The following is a 21,384-nucleotide window of genomic DNA, read 5'->3' on the forward strand; positions in this document are numbered from 1 at the left end:
ATACCTAAATGCTTCTTGATTTTTGTTTCAATGATCTATTTATGTCCACATGGAATATTTCCATACTACTAACATAAGTATCCTGCATTATTGTTTCTCTGGATTATTTGTATTCCAAAGAAGAATTTAAGAGTCATTTTTAAGTTCTAAAACTAGCACTTCGACTGAGGCTAAATTAAATTTAGAGATCATTTTGAAGAAAATTAATATTTTTACAACACCGTTTTTTCCACTTTGGAAATATGGCATGATCTCCATTCATTTACATCATTTTATCTTTCAGCTAGGTTTTATAGTTTTTGTTCCATTAGTCTTATACATTTTAGCTATGTACATTAAAGACATTTTAATTTTTCTGTAATGAATCTATTTTTTCCCATTCATCTTCTAATCAGTTTTCAGAAAGCCTGTTAATTTGGTATTTCTTTGTAATTGTCCATTTTAGTGAGTTAAATCTCATCTTTCTTAGCTGATTTCTGGAATTTTCCTGGCAATACCATCAGCTAATAACAGAAACTCATAGCCTGACAGTCTGATAAGCACATTATCGACATTCTCACATTTAATCCTTCTAAGAACCCTATAAGGCAACTATTAACATCCCCAAAAGAAGAGGAAATAGTCTTAGAGATTGCTATTTGCCCAGTATCACAAAGCTAGTAAATGGTAGTTAAACACCAATATGTTTAACTTTGACACGTTCTAAAAATTCCACCAAATGTTTGTTTATTATTGTCAAAAAACACTAGGTAAAAACATCCTCATCCTCACCCCATCCCCTCTGGACAGGTGTCTTGGATAATGGATAGTCAGAGTTGTAACAGTTTGTTAGGAAATAACAAATTACAATAATTTTGTGAAATTATTATTCACAAATTATAATAATTTGTGAAATTATTATTCACAAATTATAATAATTTGTGAAATTATTATTCACAAATATATTTATTGTGAAATTATTATTCACAATAATTGATATTTTTGTGAATATCAATTAGCATTAAATTTTAAATTTTTTTTTTAACATTTTGACAAGGGCATTTCAACACAGGATCAAAAAAAAAGATTTTTTAAGACAGGTATCTCAGGCACTCCAAAATTCAAAAACAAAATTCCAAATTATTTCTTCTTAACAATATGCTAGATCACATACTATTCTAACTTTTCCTCCCTTACAATATTTACATCTCTAGTTTTGGGGGGTTTCTTTCTCATCTACTACATTGAATAAAACTCACATTGAAGCCTTAGCCTTCTCCACAAGTTACCAGGCACCAGAGAAGATTTTCAATATTCTAACTTAAAGATTGATCCACCTCAAATGGGTCCTAAATGATGTTCATTAACAACACAATCTCTTGGCCTTTCCGATCTTCTCTCCTCCTCAGGACTTCTCTGTGAACACTATTCCTAGTTAAATCTCATCTAATCCATGGGGTTTAGTATTTCCAGTTCAAATCTCTTTTCTGAACTTTGCACCTGTATAACCAATTAACTACCATGCAAGTCCATGTGAATGTTTCATAGATTCTCAGACACAACAAGCCCCAAATTTAACTCATACTCTTTCCTCTTTCTTGGTGTTCTCTAGCCTCAACAGGAACACCAGATCTCAGTTATCAATATCAGTTACCAAGTGGCACTGACTCTATCTCAAAAATCTCTCTCAAATGCCTACCCTTCCCCACTACCACTGTCACTGCTCTGGTCAAGACTATAAATAAATCATCTCACATGGCTGACTAGAAAAGCTCCTACCTCATTTCCCAACCACCAGGCTTGACCCTCAAAGCATTTCTCCACACAGCAACCTTCATACAAGCTTTTCTCTATCCCTCCACATCTCCTTTCTCTAATGCATTCCTACTCTATTTCAGGTAGCAACCCTAAACTGTACATATTTCCAGAGCAACATGCAACTCCCCTATCAAAACAATTATCATAGTACTTAACTGTCTTTTTCCCTCAAAGTGATCATTCTCATAGCCACTGTATCACCCACACCAGTACAATACCTGGGACGCACAAGAATGTGCCATGTTTTAAATTCACTCACTAATGTCATAAGGTTAACTTATATGTGAAAAACCCTAAAGTCTCAACACTAAATTTGGCTATTTGAGATAATTTCATCATAAAATAGTGCTCTCCATCATGAAAAAGAAGTCTGCTTGTATGTCTAGTTTACCAAAATTTTACTCATAAACGGATGCTGGATTTTATTAAATACTAGTCAGGTAGATACTGAGATAATTGTATAGATCTTGACACTAAGAATTATACAATTACAGTTTTCTAAAACTAACCTTTCTATCCATGCAATCTTAGAATATCAGTTATTTTGAAACACTACTGAAAAAAACTTGCTAGCATTCTAATCAGTATTTTTAAATCCATATCTGAAGCAACAAGGGAAACTGTTTTGTAGCTGTTTTTTTCCCTTCGTTAGGTTTTGTCATCTGAGTTTTCCTGCTGTCAGGAATAGCCTTCCTTCCATCTTCTTCAGTGTTCTAGAAAAGTTTAAAACTTTTTTGGAAAGGTTCAAACTCAACTTTCTCAAATTTTTCCATGATTACTGGCCTATTAAACTTTCACGCTTCTTAGGTGAAGTTTGTATTTTTCCCCTATGAAAACTGACCCATCTCATACAAGTTTTAAAAATTAAATATCTTTACACATACAAATATTTAATAATTTTTAAATCTCTTTCATTCCTGTAATGACATACTCTTTCTCACACCTAATAGAATGTATGCTTTGCTTTTCTTGGTTAGATTTGCCAGTTTTTAAATTGCATTGACATTCCAAAAAACCAAATCTTGCATTTATTTCCAGATATTGTTATATTACTGTAGTTTTTTTCTATTTCATTTCTTTTATCTTCAAATCCATTTTTCTGCTTTTTTCTGTTCTACTCTAACAACGTCTAGATCCAAATATTCAGGTAATAATTATATATATAGTTAACACTTGTTTGCCACTTCCTGATGTCTTTTACATGTATTATTGTAATGAACCTTACCACTGTATAAAGTAAGCATAGGTGACCTTATTTTACAAATAAAGCCACTGAAGGTTAGAAACATTAGGTAACTTTGCCCAATAACAAAGCTGGGAGAGCTAACAATTGATTCAAAGTTAGTTAGACTTCAGATTGCTGCTGTCAATTGCCATTACAGAGGATCATAAATTTTATTTCTATATAGAATTGGTTATACCCTGTAAGTTTTGGTTTATAGCAAATTCATTATCATTTTTCTAAAGAAAATACAACTGTGGTTTGGTTCTTTTTTCTGAAGCAAGTAAGTTTAAGAGAATGATTAGGAATTTCCAAGGTTTTTTATTTTTAATAATTTGAATTATTATTATAGATATGGCATTGTAGTCAGGAAAAGTAGCCCAGATAATTTCTAATTTTTGGAATTTCCCTCATAGTGTGATCAATATATCTCACAGGTAGAAGTCTTTAAGTTCTGGCTGCTTTAGCTTTTCACAGGTCATTTGGACAGACTTTTAGGCTTTTATCAAGACTTGGCTGAGATTCTGAACAAGCACAAAATCTGAACTCAAAGAGACAATCCAACAGAACCTGGATAGCCTATCACTTGCTTACCTTCCAGATCTCTTATACTCTTTTTTGTAGGACCTTTCCAGAGATGGTGATCTTCGGTTGTCCCGGTGCCTGTGTCTCTCCCGTTCCCGCTCTCTTAAAGGAATTAATACACAGAGTTGTTTTCAACAGAAAGACTCAAAAATACCATCTCTTTTCAAAGAATTAATCTTCTAAATAAACGGGCCTCACCTAAGAATATTTTCAGCCACTATCCACTACGGGACACTTTATTCAACCTTAACTTATTGGAGGATAAAAAAGCCTTTTGCTTTACACAAATTAACGTACTTGGACCATTTCTGTTAACTGGTTTCTTAAAGAAAGAAGTCACAGTTCACGTTAAGAATAAAGGGAATTTATCATAAACTTCTCACAAGACCTTTCAACCAGATAATCCATGGTTATTTAACATACAGGGGAAACTTAAAAAATTCTACTGCCTATTGATTTCTAGAAAATTCTCAATTTCACCCACCAAATAAATGCAAATTCTAAAGCTTTTACAGTAAGGATTAGGACAAGATTCAATAATGAAAAAAGCACTGAACTATTATAGGTTATAGGCCTGAATTGTAGTTCTAGCTACTACTAACCTACCATGAGACTGTAAGTCACTTTACCTTTAAATGCTATTTTCATCAAAAAAAAATTGTTTTTTAAACCTTTAAATGGAGACACTGTGTTTACTCACTGTAAAAAGAAAATAAGGGATTTTTTAAATCTTCCAAATGTAAAAATGGAATTTGATGATGATAACAATGATATGATGGTAACTTCCAAGCCTATTTACTAGGTACAACGGAAATCTGGGACAAAAATAAAAGTCCCAGTGTATTTGAAAACCTAAGGAAAGTAAACATTCACTCTTAGAATGAAAAAAAAGATGTTACATTTGCCTGAGTCCAGCAAGAACACCACAACAATGTCTAAATGTGCAAATATGCACCAACATACAGCCAAATAGAAAAAAAAAAATACACTGAAATCAAAATTTACAAAACTAACAGATATGAGTAAATGAGTATATTAAAACAAAACTTGCTTTTTCCCTCAAAAAAAAAAAGATATTTCTCCTGCCCCCTCTGTACCCCCACAACCCCAGTAAAGACTCTTTTGAATAATATGCTCCAGGTCTACCCCAGCAGTCCAAAATAAGCTAATGACAGCTCACAATTTTACATTCTTCATCTGATACATCTAAAAAATTACAGTTTACTTTTAGACAGAAAACCCCAATTACAGAAACTAGTGAATGATATCACATGTCAGAGTTATAATTTGTAATGGCATAGCTGCTTAAAAGAATAATTGCCTACATTTCCAAGTAAAAGCTCTGATTAGAGAATTTTCTAATTTGTATGTTTTTACATGTAACCAACAGAAATTTCCATTAAAGAATGCACTTCTGATGGTGATTGCTACCTCTGAGTAGGTATGAATTGAAAAGACAAATTTGGATATAAATCACTCTAAGGTGAACATTGAAAACATGAAAAACAATGTACGGGTTACTATTCCAAAGACTCTTTAGAGCTCTTTGCAAGCATTAAGATATTCCTTAGGTAACATAATGCTAGTCTGCCAAAGACTGCATGTTCTACAGTCAAAAGAGAATTGTGTGCAGCAATTATTGCTACTTGTTATACCGGTCTGGAAAACTGAAATTGGTAGATATTATTACTATAGGTAAGGAAACTGAGGTTTATGAAGGTTAACTTCATCTTGACCAAGGTCACATGGCCCAGAGTGTAGAGCCAGATGTCTTACCCTGTGTGCTCACTTCAATGGCCCAAGCTTTCTGTTGTTCTAACTGTGCTAGGCACCTTATATCTATTTTCATATTTAACCACAATAATCATCTTCATAAGGATCACAATAATTTTAGTGTGGTACACATGCACAAAAAGTAGACCATGTCAAAAAAAAAAGTCTCGTTTCACCATTACCCAGTCACTCAGCCCCTCTTCCATTTCAAATGTATCCTTTTGAAATATTCTTTCATAAACATGCAAATACATATATATATATATATATATATATATATTCAACTATTTTACATAAATATGTGCTTCAGATATGCGCAAGTATAACTATGGAATATATTCCTTGATGTGCTGCTGCTTAGAAAAAGGTTGGGTAAAACCCACTTAAGGTTTAAGGGGAAGAGTTGGGGGGGGCGGGTAGGGTTGGTTTTTACAGGTGATGATAGGGTTATACTGAGTGATACCATTACTGGGCTACGTAAAGCCCAATGTACTCTCCCTTACAACACTACAAATGAGCTTGTGGGGTGGGATGCATTTGCAACGGTTTCTTTTCCCACTCCCTAGAGTGACTTTGATCCTTCACGATACCAAACCTTTTTGAGTGGCACATATGTCCACTCACTCACAAACCTTTTTCAAAAATAATTCACCCTTTAACAATCTTGTAATTATTATTCAACCACATTTTGGGTCAGGAGAAAAAAGAAGATGGAATCTGTAAAATGACAGATACACTTCACTGAAGAAGCAAGGAGAGAAGTAGTCAGAGAAGACAGGGTATATAATTTGCATAAACTTAATAATTTGTGGAGTTTTTTCCAATATACTTTTATAAGTTTTATTAGAACTTCACATGTCCCATGTTTGTTTCATAGTAGCATTCATTCCATGTAAGATAGATGACTCTGACATTCCACCTAAGAGCCCAAAGGAAGCCAATTATAATGTGGCTCTTGCACTAAGGCAGCTCCAGGGAAAGGCTCCAATTATAACATTATAAAACAATTCCAATATATAAATATAAAGACCACTTTAAAAAGACAAGCTAATTATTAAAGTAGTACTTTTCATAATAAAGAAGTACGGTTAAGGACAATGGAGATCCTTTTTTTGGCACTTCATTTCACTCACTGATTGAGATTCTCAGTTTAAAGGACTTCTGAATTCCTTCAAACATACAACTCCAAGTTTAAGCCTGGACAGATGAGCCCTAACAATTCCTTTAACATTAGCACCCCAAAATGGAAACACCATCTACAATGTTGAGTTTGCTACAAAATGTATTCTGAAAGACAATCTTATTAGTAGTCATTTTAAAGTCTGAAGAAAGGTATCAACAAATTCCAGTTTAGAATATCACCATAAAATTGTAAAATAAATTATCACAGCCTTCTGCCAACTAGTTCATCAGAGAATAATTAAGAGGAAAATGACCTGAAACAGTAGTTCATTCTGAAAGAGTTAAGAAAGCTTTCCTACTCTCAGTCAGCTTTGGCCACCAGAAATCAGACAACTATATGGGAAACACATTCTCTGTACCTTCACTGGAGCACCAGGGAAAGGCAACACGCATCCTTCTTTTGAATTTTCAGATCACTATGTACTTCCTTCAGGTTGGAAAATGACCACTACCATTTACTGGTAAAATGTTCAGTCATCAAAATGTTGGTTTGATGTTGGTTCAATCAAACCAACAGAGCCAAGAAGAAAATGTGAAAAGCAAGATGTGAACTATTTCCTGTCATAAACTGTGGTGCAAAACCAGAGGCCAAGACCAGCTCTCTACAGACCCACGTAATGCTTTTGCTTGGGGATCTTAAAACACTTTCAACATAAAAGATTCACAGGACAATGCAGGTAAACATACCACAGGGGAAAGAAAGAGAAGCACCACTACTAGATTGATGACCATGAGACTTCAAATATTCACTGACATGAAGAGTTTGGGAAGGCACAAATAAATATTGGTACAATTGTTAGCTGTGTCCTTCCCCCTTCAACCAATCAATGGTTCTTAGCCCTTGGGATAATGACTCACTCCCTCTCTGAAAATTTGCTATAAACTACTGATTTTCTTAGAGAAAAACATACACATGCACATAAAATTCTGCATATAATTTCCAAGCATTCCTAGAAGCCCTTCTATGAATTCAGTTTAAGAACACCTGCTTGAAACCACATTTCTCTTATAGATACATGGTCTTCTGAAAAAATAAATGTAATCTGGAATGGAACAGTCTAAAAAACACAACTTTCTTCAATAGTTTCAGATGCATCAAGAGCAGATCAAAAGTTATCCTGAAAATGGTAACTTTGATAATGTATAACTAATCTTAATTTCATTTTTACAAAGAAACAGAACAAGAAGCCAACATGTACAATCAACTTTCATTTATCCTAAAAGTGAGAAAGCAAGCTCTGCTTGTTAATTAGTAGTTTGATTCCTGACTGCGAACAAATGCAGATCACTAATTCCAAAAGAAATCAAATGCTGTAACCTGGCATGATACTATAATGAAATCATTAAATCTCTGATAACTCAAAAGATACTATGCGCTTTTCATTTCATATGATCAATAAGAATGTCAACTGTAATTTACAGAGTATAATTTTACATTCATTGGTATGATTCTACATAGAAATTTGTGAACACTTATCAAAAGCAGCTTTAATTGATTTACTTGCCAGTTGTCTCTTCCTCTTTAAAATAGAGTATGAAAGGTGCTTTTATAAAACAAAATGCACCGCTGGACCTTTCTGGTTTGTACCTAAATGGAAATTGACTGCGTTGCCTCTGAAGTCCATTCAAGAATTCCACAATCTGGTTTACCTGCTCCGCTCATAGCTCCGGTGGCGAGATAGTGTTCTCCCGCGCTCATACTCGGATCTGTAGCGGCTCTCTGGTCTTCTCCTCTCAGGACTTCGGCCTCTCTCCCGCCGATCCAGGGACCGTGGCCTCTCACCTCGCCCATGACTGTGATCCCTGTGCCTGTGGTCATCATAGTGCTTGAGCCTTTCCGGGGACCTCCTTTCACTAGGAGCCTTTGGTAGTGGGTAGGGAGGGAGATGTCTAAAATGAGGACTGCTGCTGTTATTAACACTGGGTGGGAAAGAACTGGGGTTGTTCTGGAAACTATTAAAATTGGGAGGAGGGAAATTCTGGTGTGAGTATCCCGGAGGGTACTGATAATTAACCTGCTGTGGCATAACTGGAGGTGGTGGGGGGTGAGGCATGGAAGGTGGGGGCATCATAAAGGGAAAAGTGCCTTGTCCAGGAGGTGTTCCAGGAACTGGGGGATTATTAGGACAGGGCATTGGAGGGGGCATGGGAGGGAAACAGGGAGGCACTGGAAAAGGGTGCCTCATCTGGTGGTTGGGGTAAGGGGGCCTGACAGGGCAGGGAGGAAGAGGGCCTTGTGCTGATGGAGGAATAGGTGGAGGGAAGGGTACAAAGTCTGGTCGTGGGGGCAGAAAATTGGGGGCTGGGGTGTTTGAGAAAGTGGTGGAAGGGGCACTTGGAGGTTCATATTGATATTGCACAGGAGGCTGCTGAGGGTGAAGCAGCCTCAGATTTTGGGGCCTGAAGGCTGGTGCTGAGGGTCTGGCTCCATGTCCTCCTCTCCCTCGAGGGCACCCTCGTCCTGGATGGAACGGCATTCTATGACTTTGTTGGAGGAAAGGGAAAAAGGGAAAAGTTAAAAGAAAAACTCACTATATACAGGTTTTCACAAATGCTGGACCATGCTGATGACCGGATGACAGACACCTTAGTCAGGTCACCTATCTAATACTGGGTTCTCCATAATACATGAAATTCCGCACAGTCAACAAACTGAAGCTGCTCTACCTTCAAAGCCACGAATCCAACATCCCCTTATTTAACCTGTTAGCATGTCCTTGCTCAAGTTTCCTTCTGTTCTTGACCTCACTGTCATCCTGTCCACTCAGTCCACATTTTCCTACATTTGCATCAGCCATCTTCTTGTCTTCACCTTCCTTCCCATTCAGTACAGACTCCACAGCTCAGCATCTCAATGAATGGTTTCTTAATACCCTAAAATTCTCTGCCCCCATTCAAGTTTCAGTCACAAGAACCTGGCAATGTCCCAACCGCAGAAGAATCCAACCACTGATTTTCTGTATGCCAACCAGAAGTGGTCCTAGTGAAAAATAACTGACTGGGGAGACTAGTGTCATCATAAATTCATGGTCACAGGGTTCTGCCAGGCCCTACACCTGGCAGGCACCTCTGGCTAGTCTACTCTCCTAACTATCCACTGTAACTACTGCAAACCTTCAGTGGCCTTCTCAATATTCCATCCACTCTTCACTTCCAATAGAAAACTTTGTCTCCTACCAAGCAGAGAACATACAAACTATCAAAAAGAGAACTCGCTCAGCTTACTCTAACAATTCAATAAACCTGTCCACTCTACACTCTCCCTATTTCCTCCTCCTAACAAAGGCCTTTCCCACCCGTGTGTCCTAAACTCCAACCCCAAATATCTATTTGAGAATACCACCCTCCCTCTGCAATTTTCCACCTCTCCCCACACCAAATCCTTCACATCAGCATTTAAAAGTGCTCAGGTATATTCCACCATAAAACACTCTCCTTGGCCTTTAGAACTCCTCTCCTTCACACCAAACAACCTAAAAAGGTGTCTATACTTGTGGTCTTCACTTCACTTCCCACTCACTCCTCTCCTTACTCTATTCTGGCTTCAGCTTCTGCCACCGCTACAGTGAAAAGACCAAGGCCCACAATGTTTGAAAACCAAGGGTTACTTTTCAGTCATCTGACTTGATATCTCTGTAGCATTAAGACCCCTCCCTCTCAAACTCTCTTCCCTAACAATCTCACTTGTCCTTTCTACCTCTCTGTCTGTTCATCCCAGTTTCTCTTGTGCCAGCTTCTCTGCAATCGGGCCCTCAAACATTTGAATTCCTCAGGGCTCCAGCCTGGGCATTCTGCTCACTCTTCCCTACCCACCTGTGTTTTTCCGATTAGCATCATTTAGGAGTAACTCCCAAAGTTATATCACTAGTCACCAACTTCTGAGCTCCAGACCCACATTGCCAGTTTTCAATCCAACCTCTCTCCCTGAATGTCTGATTCTTCAAATTCAACCTAATACATCCTAAAAGGAAGTAATGAATTGCCTGTTCAAGACAACGATCTTTGCTCCTTTTTTGGTATTTCACCCAGGTCCTCAAGTTTTAACACCAGGCAATCATTTGACAACTTTTCCTCCCTCTCCCCCCTTGGCTAATTGTTAATAATTTCCTGTCATTTCCCCTTCCTAAACACTTCTTGAATTCATCCACTTCATAATGTCATCTCTTGTCTGGCTTATAATAACATCCTTACTGGCCTTCCGCAACCACTATCACCGCCCCCCCAGGACTTCTCTAGGTTCCCTGATCTCACAACACTATGTTATTTCTTCATAGTTCCCACAATAATATAATCTACTGGCTAATTACATAATTCCACCTTTAATGTCTGTCTGCTCCTCAGAACTGCAAGTCCATCATGGCCCACTGCTGAAAAAATGAACACATCTCCCTCCTACCCACACATTTGAATCCTTCCTATCTTCTATGGCCCAACACAGTGTTTGCTCCTCTCTGCATTCTCCTAAGCTTCTGCCATTACGATCCCACCACTCACCATGTATTGCCTTGCATCATGATGTACTATCTGGATATATCACATCTTCTTCCACAGAGAATATCAGCTTTAAAGGACATAAAAAATATACATTAAAATGTTTTCCAAACTGTACACATTTTAAAATATGCCCTGCAATTATCTTAACACTGATTTTGTATTCCCCAATGCACTTAGCACACCGACAAAATAAGTGCAGATGAAACTGAATTAAAACTCATGACAAACAAAACTATTATTCTTAGATTTTCATTCTCAACTCTTCCTACAGAACACTACTGTGAACATGAATAGCCTTCCAAATACATGAAATTCAGTGAAGTGCTTTTTTAAAAAACTCAAGTAAACATTAAGTACAAAAAGCTTTAATGTAGAGACAGCTTCCTAAAGTCTGGCTAGTGAAAAGTTTTTAACTGATAGGGTTAATGTAGACTTTCACATGACTCATGAAAATAATTTCAGATTATTTAGGTGTGTCTATCACCATGCTTAATAAGTAGTACGTACCAAATAATATCTGATTAGTGGTATGATTCAGTCTGATACTCTTATGATAAACCTGGGGTCTAGACAGCTGACCATGCCACCACAGTTTACTCATCACCTACAGAATCAAGTTCAACCTCCATGCTTTTATTTAAAGCCCTCTACAAACTGGACCCAAGTCTCCTTCTAGGCTTATCCTCTATAACATTCTCTACATTTCCCTAGGTGCCTAACATACCAAGTACAATCACTCAGCTGGTTTTTTAATTCCCCTCTTCTCTAAAATCCCCCATCCTATATCTCCACCCAATGAATTCCTACCCATTCACCTATCTCAATGCCACCTCCTCCATGAAGCCTTTCCTGATTCCCCTTAGGAAGCAATCCCTTTCCCTCTAAACTTGCATTGCTCTTAACCTGTACTTACTTCATTTACAGCACTTACCAGAGACTGCCTCATATTATAGTCATGTTTGCACATGTCTAACTCCTCCACTAGATTTTTAGCTCCTTGATGACATGGGTTGATTCAGTCATCTCTGTATCCTTCACAGCCCCCAGGCAGAGCATCCTGTATACAGTAGGCGGTCAATAAATGTTTACTGTCTCACCAACGATATACGTCTCTATGTTGCTCCACATTTTGCTTCCACATATACCCTCAACAGATTCGCATTATCAAACCCAACAGAAAGCAGGCCTCTTCACTGATTCATGCAACACAAGATGAGCCTGTACATCAAAAGCACTAACCCGAACCTTGGGGATTCAAAGATGAGGAAGACACACATCCTGCAGAGCTGAAGGAGCACAGAACCCAAACAAGTAAGTTTTTTAAGAATACAATATAATGAGATATTTACAAGAAAAGAGGTGCACACAGAGCCTAAGGGAGCACAAAGGAGTGTGCTTAATCTAGTGGTGGGCCAAAGTCAAAATCATCACCTCACTTTATACCGCGGGTAGCAATCGAAGTCACTCAACATTATGTTTCTAGGTACAAAACCTGAAAACACTAATCATGAAACCGACCTTAAAGGCATACTCAGACTGAGCTGCAGATGGAAACTTGAGCCCAAAAGTCAAGGAATTCGATGCAACTGGAAAAGTTATTCCTCTCTGCATCAGCCTACTCCTAGATTACTATTTGGATGCAGGGAAATTAAGGGAGATGTTGTGAATAGTTAATACGCCCAAGAACGTCACTCTATGTAAAAAAGAGCTGCAAGGTGTTGCTGCGTTTTTAAGAATCCCCTCTTTCCCCCAGCTGAGCCCGCAGGCCGGGCACCTTCATCCCGCGGCTCCGTAACTGCGTAAAAAAAAAAAAAAACCTGTTCGCATCTCCCGCCAGACTGCGAGCCCCACGAGGAAAGCTGGGCTCACTGCCTCGCTCCCCTCCGAGACCGGGCCTGGCCCACAGCAAGCACTCCACAAATGAATGAAAGGTTCATTTTTCGCTTCTATTTATTTGTGGAAGCTGGGCCTAGGGTTGCTTTTTTGTCCTTAGCTGCAAGTCTGAAGAGAGGCTGCCCGACCCCAACCCCCTTCTTCCCCAGCCCCGTTTGAATCTGAACACTCAAACAGATACCCTCTCCCAACACCCGCAACGAACCCGTTTTACCTACAAAAGGCTCTCCGGCAGCAAAGGCTCCGACTGAGAAAAGTAAAGCTTATATTGCAGCCGCCAAGGCGGTGGCGCCGCCCGCGCCTCCGGAACAGGAAACCGAGGGAATTAAAAAGCAACCCTGCGAAAGCTGAGACAAGAGAGGGAAAAACGCTTGGGCTCGCCGCAGCGGCCTGCGCGCGGTGATTGGCGTGTCCTCAGGAGCGACGGACATCTCAGCCAATCACTCCCGTGGAGCCCTCCGGCGCCTGCGCCCTACCTCTCCGTCCTCCAATCCGGAACCGCAACCGGGTGAGCGCGCGCTACCTCCGGGGAGGGTGGCGGTGGCCGCAGCTCGGGTTTCTGTGTCCTCGCCGGCGTCTCGGTGCCTGTGGAAGGCTGACGGCCGCGAAAGCATGAGTGGCCCTGCGGGGGAGCGCGCCTGTCTGCGGCGCTACCCCGAGCTCCCGGTGTGGGTGGTGGAGGATCATCAAGAGGTGAGCGGGCAACTGCCGGGCACTGGCGCGCGAAGGCCAGGCAGACCGCGGAGCCTTGGCCTCGGAGGCCAGAGGACCGGCGTTTACCTCCCAGAGTTCTGTTGTTGTGGGGAAAATACTAAAGCTGCAACTTGAGGAAATAGGAACTGGCGTTTATGGGCTTCCTGTGCGTCGGGCAGCTTGTTTAATCCTTACAGTTTGCACAAAACCCCTTAACCAGCAACTGGTGGCTCCCGGATTCGAACCCGGGCATAGTTTGTGTGCCGAACCGGGTGTCCCCAACCTGCACACTCACACAGCCCTGCTGTTTAAGGGGAGGCGCAATGCTGAGAACGTGAGTCCTCATCTAACATTTATTTTGGGGGTGTGCTGCTCTAAGCCCTGTTCACATAATGGTCCTCATCTGTGAAATGGGAACGATTATCGTGCGGTCATAGGGCCTTTAGAAATTGTGTGCATACCGTGCACATAAATCCTTTAACACGTGCCCAGAATACATATATAGTAAAGATGTTGTTAACCTTTTTAAATTGTTACTGTTATCTATTTTAAGGCAGTGCTGCATTAGAATTTAAATGGTACCTAAAAGTAGGCATCTGGAAACCTATCAGGGTGGCCCATAGCTCTCGGAAGTTTTCAAAACGTAGCATTAATAGGCCTCGGAGGTTCTCTGGACATGAAATAGGAAAAGGACGATTCCGGATATACTGAAGGAAGGAAATTAGGTTTTTCGGGACTGAGAAAAGGGGGAAGCACGGGTTGTTAGGCAGTACTTTCAAATTCAATATTAAACCTAGAACTAGAGCAAATGTAAAAGGAGAAAGAGCCTTACGCCCGAGTCCAACCCCACCATCCCATAGGTGTGGGAAAAATGCACGGAGACCCTGGCTACCAGGGGCACACAGTGAAAGCCAGAGCCCACGTAAACCCGCAGTTTGTACCTGAGCTCAGCTTTGTTTCCCTACATTACCTGTTGAGTTTGCAGTGGTGGCAGGATGGTAGCTGGAGCTGCCCATTTGAAAGTGTAAGCTAGAAGTTCTGAGGGTAAAAATAAGGTTTGAGATAGTATCTGGATCATCTATGGTAAACAGATTTTTTACTTTTTTTTATTAGCAACTTGGTGTGCTTCAAAGTATATGCAGTTTGTTTTGTTTTTCTGTCTTCCTTTGATTGTGTGCTTATGATTTCAGTGCCAATTCTGAGTGCATCTTTTACAGGTTCTGCCTTTTATATACCGGGCCATTGGTTCAAAGCATCTTCCTGCCAGTAATATAAGTTTTGTGCATTTTGATTCACATCCAGACCTCCTTATTCCTGTGAATATGCCAGCAGACACTGTGTTTGACAAGGAAACACTCTTTGGGTAATATGTTTGTTAATAATATTTTATGCACTTGAAACACAATTTGCAGTAGATGATAAGCAATTAAGGAAGATGGGCTTTACTAAGCTCATAGGCTTTGTTTTTGTTTCATTTGCCTTTTTGCCTTTCTAATTTTATTTAGAACAGGAGTCAACAAACCTTGAGGTAAAAGCCAAAGAGTAAATATTTTATCCTTGCTGTCCGTACAGTCTCTTGCAGCTACTTATTTCTGCCCTTGTATGAAAGCAGACAGAAACATTATATAAATGAATAACTACAGGGGACCCAACCAAAATTTGCCAACCCCAGATTTAGAATATAGAATTTTAGAAGTAGAAGAGGTTTTTTAGAAATTATCTGAACCAGTTCTCCCTTTCTTACCCCTTTAAAAGTCTGGATTCTGAGGCACAGAAAGAATGTCTTATCTAAACCACACAGTTCAATAATTGTGTAGGCAACACAACTCTAATTTGCCTATCTTTCTAGCCAGTATTCAGTCCTTTCTACATCCCAATTAGTTTAATTTTTGGTCAAAATCCTGTTGACTTTTAGGGTTATATAGAATCATTCAACTGAAAGTAAACTTGATACTTTGTGCTCCATTCTTCAGGTAGAATAAATATATGTTTGAATAATTACTAGCCTCTCCTCTATAATAAAGTTCTCCAAAATATTCTCACTGTCTCTTCAGACATATAATTATTAGAGTATAGCCTGTTCATATAGTATAAAATGTTACAAAGCAGTAATTTTGCTGTGTTATAAAATTAAATATAGATACTTATGTGAAGTAATTTTATCCTATTTCTTTCAGTTAAGTTTTTCCAGAACCCCAGTTTGGACACTTAATTTCTAAAGCATTGTGTGGCTCTACCATTGTCATTACTTTCTTTTATATTTCTAGGTTTTTTATTTTATAAATTGAGGAAATATGAGACAGACATTGCAGAACTGTATAGTCTTAAAATAATGGTTCTTAAACTTTTCAGTCTCAAGACTCCTTTACACTATTAAAAATTATTGAGCTTTTTTAAAGTGGCTTATATCTGCCAACATTTACTGTATTTGCAATTAAATCAGAAACTTTAAAAATATTTATTGATTCATTTCAAAATAACAATAAGCCAACTGTGTATTATAATTGTTATTTTATGAAAAAGAAATTAATATTTCAAAGCAAAGAAATTTTAGTGAGAAGAGTAGCATTGTTTGCATTTTGCAGATCTCTTTAGTAGCTGCTTTTTCAGAAGATACCTGGATTCTTACATCTGCCTCTGCGTTCAGTCTGTTGCCATATGTGTTTTAGTTGAAGTATATGAAGAAAATTCAGCCTCTCACACATATGTAATTGGTAAAGAAAAGGATATTTTCATGGCATTTCAGATCATTGTGGATGTTATTCTTTGAACTGCACTAAACTTTGACAAGTGGTTTCTTAAAGGTTAGATGGAATGTAGAATCCAACAATTCAGACTGAAGTCTGAATAACTGTAGTTTGTTAGTGAGTCCTTTCAAGAAAAAATGGTGCTCAGCTCACAATTCAGTCACACAAAGTGCCTTTTCTTGAGACTGGTTTGTTTTGCTGGGTAGTGAAGAATACAGTGACCACCAGTAGAGTTTGATGTCACTCCCTTGATTAATCTTAAGTCCTCAATCCACACTGCTTTTGTACCATCCCTGCAAATATAATACAGTGGAAAAGGCAAATAATATCTTAGTATTATTTTGCAAATAATTTTGACCTAGTGAACACCCTGAAGAGTTTCAGAGATACTTCTCCCTCTCCCTCCACCCCCACTAGGGGTCCTTTACCAAACTTTGAGACTTGTCTTAAAATATTGTTGTGGATGAAATTATATTTGGGGGAAAAAATGCTCATTGCTTATTTTAATATTTCTCCTCTATTTCCTTTTTAGAGAATTAAGTATCGAGAACTGGATTATGCCTGCAGTTTATGCTGGCCATTTTTCTCATGTTGTTTGGCTGCATCCCATGTGGGCTCAGCAGATCAGAGAGGGCAAACATCACTTCTTAGTAGGCAAAGACATTTCTACCACAACAATCAGGTACCTTCCTCATTTTTATGAGTAAGAAAGAGATTGAATTTCTGTCTTACTTTGGATTCCTGTAATAATTTTCTAAGTACCTTTATATGCAAATGGATCATATTAAAGTTCAGTTCCTCCAAAAAGAGTTTTCAAAGCACCAGAAACAAGTTTTCAAGTCTTAACCTCCTTTATACACCATTTATATTTTGTTGCTGGTCAAGTTAAGTTTTTGACTATGATCTTAATCCTCTGAAATTCTGGCTCCACTGATGCATTAACTCCATTAAAATATAAAGATGCCTTATAGATATTATATATTCAGTGGTACATTTTACTGTTTCCTCAGGTATAACTGCTGTCTGCCGAATTTAACTATTAGCAATGAAAAAGCAAAATTATCTCCCTTAGTTTTTTTTTTTAATAAATCTAATGGTGAATAAATAAATTCAGGATTTTAATTTATTAAAGGATTAGCCTTAGATAATTAACTAAAATGAAAGTTCATCATTCTCTCACGTATTTCATATGCAACTGTTTTTGTAGTATTAACTGTTTGGCCAGTGTTTATATATCTTGTGGCACTGTATTACCTTTAGATATAATCAGAATGTTCTTAACTCTCTAAATTCTGTTGTGATGAGATACTTTAAGTAGTTCAACTAAAACTTTCCTGGTACCTGAAGGATAGTGGGTTGAAATAATAATACACTGACAATAAAATATAATCTCTCCCACTGAAAATGATACTTTTTATTTCTAATTTATCCTAAATGATATAACTTTGTTGTGTATATGTGAAAATTGTTTTTATTTAGGATATGATACCAAAATAAAGAAATAATTGGGGCTCAGAGTATAATATTGTACATGATACTGGTATATGTGAAAGAGTGGTAGAGTTTTCATTGACTACTTCAATGGGTAGGCCTAATTTAATCTGCAACAGGTTTAAGAAAATCAATTAATTTTGAGCAATCTGAAATTGACTTTGAAACTCAGTGTGTACTAGCACTATTTTGATAGATTAGAAGATTTTGATAATTTTGTAATTTTAGTTAATCCTAAAAGTAAAAATTTATGTAAGATTTATGCACACACATATATATAAGCAGTCTGAAATATATGTTGTGTTTGTATGAGTATGAACAAAGTAAAACTGACTTCCATTATTAAGGAAAATGCACAGATGAGGAATACAGCCTTTGTCTTTAATAGACTGGTACATTTTTTAATTAGCTTTGGGCATTAGTATTATTATCTGTCATTAATCTTGTGTAAAATTTAGAAAATATCTTTCTAAATTCATAGCTATATGTGGGAAAGTGGAGGGATACTGAATTGTACCATTATTTGAATTGAATAAAGTATGCCTTTGGAAGAAGCATAATTCTACTGTTTAAAGTACTTCCCAAGGCTTAATTCAGGTGCTAAGAACATACTGATGTGTCTAAAATCAGAAATCTGCAGCTTGTAAAATACATTCTACAAGTTGCAAGATTTTTTTAAAGATGTTTAAAATGTTATGTAAAGTTTAATGAAGTATTGAAATACATCAGAGGGTACTTTCTTAAGAGAAATTATTTCCAAATTAATTTTTTTCTTGTGGTTTTTTTGTTTGTTTTTTGGATAATGATTCAGCTGCAAGAGAGATCCACGTAGCACTAGCCGAATAAAATAGTTTCTTTCTTTCTCATATTAGAATTTGCATGCTCACAGTCCTGTATGTGGTGGCTCTACAGTTTGGGGACACCAGTTCCTATTGTCTTTTAGCTCTGCCATCTCTAGAATATTGCCCTGTCCTCATAGTCCAGAGTGGCTTGCGACTACCTTGTTTACACTTTACTCAGCAGGGAGGAGGAGAGCAAGGCTCTTCCATTCACAGCCCTTTGCCAGAACTTAGTCACATAGCTATAGCTTGCTGCAGAGTAAGTTTTGGTCATTTGTACACCCAGCTAAAACTTGAGGAAATGCTACATCTGTAGAAGAATAAGAAGGACAAATACTGGTGACAGCTCTCAGTTTTTGTCAAATATGTCCTTTCTTGTATTCTGTCATCCATAGTGAAGTATCAGTTACTTTTTCCATTCTTTAAAAACGGTTTTTTCTTCTGATTCAGGGTTACAAGTACAGATCATTACTTCCTAAGTGATGGTCTTTATGTACCTGAAGATCAGCTAGAGAACCAAAAACCTTTACAACTGGATGTAATTATGGTAAAGCCTTATAAACTCTGTAACAATCAAGAAGAAAATGATGCAGGGTCTTCTGCTAAGAAGCGAAAGCTAACACTGGAAGATGTGGAAAACACTGTCTCTACTAACTGTGATTCTTGTTCAGAAGGACTAGAAAAGGACACAGTGGCACAGAAAAGTGGCCGAACTTGCCTAGAACCATCATTTTCATGTTCTTCTGAAGGTCAGGAATGTCATACTACAGCCAACAATTGGAAAATTCTGGAAATTTTGACAAAAGGGGATGCATTTATTTTAGATATTGACTTAGATTTTTTCTCAGTCAAGAATCCCTTCAAAGAAATGTTCACTCAGGTAAATACGGTATTTTAAAAATATAGATCTTGTATTAAATTTATCTAGCTCAGAGATCAGCAGAATATTCTGAAAAAACACCAAAATTGTAATTACTTCAGATTTGGGGGTTATTATATGGTGTCTATCACATCTTCTTTTTCTTTTAAAGTGCTTTAAAATTGTAAATGCTAGGTAGGCCACAGTGGATCAGCAGGCAGAATTCTCGCCTACCATACCAGAGACCCAGGTTCGATTCCCGGTGCCTACCCATGCAAAAAAAAAGTTGTAAATACCATTCTTAACTTAAGGGTCATACCGAAGCAGGCCATAAGCTATGATTTGGTGATCCCTGCTTAGATAGTATTCATTTTTGTTAATTAGGGTAATGTTTAGAGTCATTGTAAAACATAAAATCATATAGTACACAGATGTATATGTATCTCATCACCGTTCCCCCCGTTCCACACCTCAGAAACAAATACCAAGCTAGTTTCTTTTGTATTTTTCCAGAGATATTTTATGCATGCAAAACCCTTTGTGAGGGTAGTGGCTCGGTGGCAGAATTCTTGCCTGCCATGCCAGAACCAGAGACCCAGGTTCAATTCCCACAGCCTGCCCATGTGAAAAAAACCCTGTGTGAAAAATTTTTCATTAAACCATGAGATACCTGGCTATATATTTATTAGCCAGTGATATGTATATATCACTATTTATAGCTAATGAATCAGGCATATGATTCTTTAAGGTACCTTAGCAGATCTTAAATATAAGTCACTAGATAATATTAATATGCACAGATCTGAGATAGAATTATGTATTTAAGAAACTTTTATTTGGTAAATTAGCCATCCAAGTGAATTTACCTAGGCATTTTATGGGCACGTATAACATTTGCGACGTTTTTCAATGTTTAGATATAATGTTCTTTTGGGAATTTAAATAAACTGTTTTCTACTTAAGTTCAGTATTTGATTTGTAATGATGGTGGTGATAATATTGCACTTCTTAATTCTAATTTTGTATGTGTATCGGAAGTCATTATAATTTATCTAAATTATGAAAGACCTCTAGTAGTGCTGATTAAAAATAGGTAAAATTCAGGGAGTAAAATGTGGAGCAAACATGGGGGACCTAGCATGCTCTCCCAACTTGGAAATAAGAGAGAAAATTTTTCCTCTCTCTTTGTCCTGCTGTTTTATGTGGAGCCAGTCACTTATATAACCACCAGGCCGTAGGATTATTAAGCAGCCTTAGAAATGTCTAGGAAGCGTGAAGAACGGGCATTCATGGAAGCTGAAGGACCTGATATTAGGAATTTATCCTACAAATACACTTACTTCATATTTCTTTAAAAAAATTTTCTGAAAAGTTAACATAAGAAACTTTATAACAGTTGCTGCTTTTATTATTATTATTATTATTTGTATGCTATATGGCAGGAGTCACATTTCAGTCTATTCCCATGTGAGTATCCCATTATTGCAGCACATTCATTGAATTTTTATTTATTTTTTCTTTCTTTTGTTTGTGTGTTTGTTTTGGGAAAGTGCCTGGGCAGAATCAAACACAGTCTCCCACATAGCAGGAAAGAATTCTACCACTGAACTACCTTTGCACCCCACTTACTTCTTTTTGAATGTTATCAGGAGACCCAGGAAAGTAAAGATGTTTGTATCCATCAGCCCTTAGGTAATTTGGAACTTTTTGAAAAAAAATATGTATTACCTTTTACAATTCCTTAGCTATTTTTTGTGTAGTAAAAAAAAAATTGTTTACTTCTTTTAAAAAGCTGTTTCAGAAGTAAAA

General features: G+C 37.6%; 2 protein-coding genes across 11 annotated transcripts in view; one reads left to right on the top strand and one right to left on the bottom strand.

Moving 5' to 3' along the window:
- The window catches only part of DROSHA (drosha ribonuclease III), a 171,025-nt gene extending 157,698 nt beyond the window's left edge, over nt 1–13,327 (bottom strand). For 3 of the 8 annotated variants that reach the window (XM_077116895.1, XM_077116894.1, XM_077116890.1), the window contains exons 1-5: nt 13,161–13,325; nt 11,985–12,110; nt 11,054–11,120; nt 8,210–9,043; nt 3,614–3,706 (exon numbers count right to left, since the gene is read on the bottom strand). In XM_077116895.1, the coding sequence (XP_076973010.1) occupies nt 3,614–3,706; nt 8,210–9,043; nt 11,054–11,073 (947 nt within the window). In that variant the 5' untranslated portion in view covers nt 11,074–11,120; nt 11,985–12,110; nt 13,161–13,325. Of the gene's footprint in view, nt 1–3,613; nt 3,707–8,209; nt 9,044–11,053; nt 11,121–11,984; nt 12,111–13,160 lie in introns of all 8 variants that reach the window. The other 5 variants (XM_077116891.1, XM_077116897.1, XM_077116896.1 and 2 more) reach the window with 5 other exon arrangements.
- A 136-nt stretch (nt 13,328–13,463) lies between these two features.
- The window catches only part of C9H5orf22 (chromosome 9 C5orf22 homolog), a 37,521-nt gene continuing 29,600 nt past the window's right edge, over nt 13,464–21,384 (top strand). For all 3 annotated transcript variants that reach the window (XM_077116900.1, XM_077116899.1, XM_077116901.1), the window contains exons 1-4: nt 13,464–13,639; nt 14,857–15,002; nt 16,919–17,068; nt 19,167–19,596. In XM_077116900.1, coding sequence (XP_076973015.1) covers nt 13,559–13,639; nt 14,857–15,002; nt 16,919–17,068; nt 19,167–19,596 — 807 coding nt within the window. In that variant the 5' untranslated portion in view covers nt 13,464–13,558. The remainder of the gene's footprint in view (nt 13,640–14,856; nt 15,003–16,918; nt 17,069–19,166; nt 19,597–21,384) is intronic.

This window comes from Tamandua tetradactyla, chromosome 9 (assembly GCF_023851605.1).
Source record: "Tamandua tetradactyla isolate mTamTet1 chromosome 9, mTamTet1.pri, whole genome shotgun sequence".
NCBI lineage: Eukaryota > Metazoa > Chordata > Mammalia > Pilosa > Myrmecophagidae > Tamandua > Tamandua tetradactyla.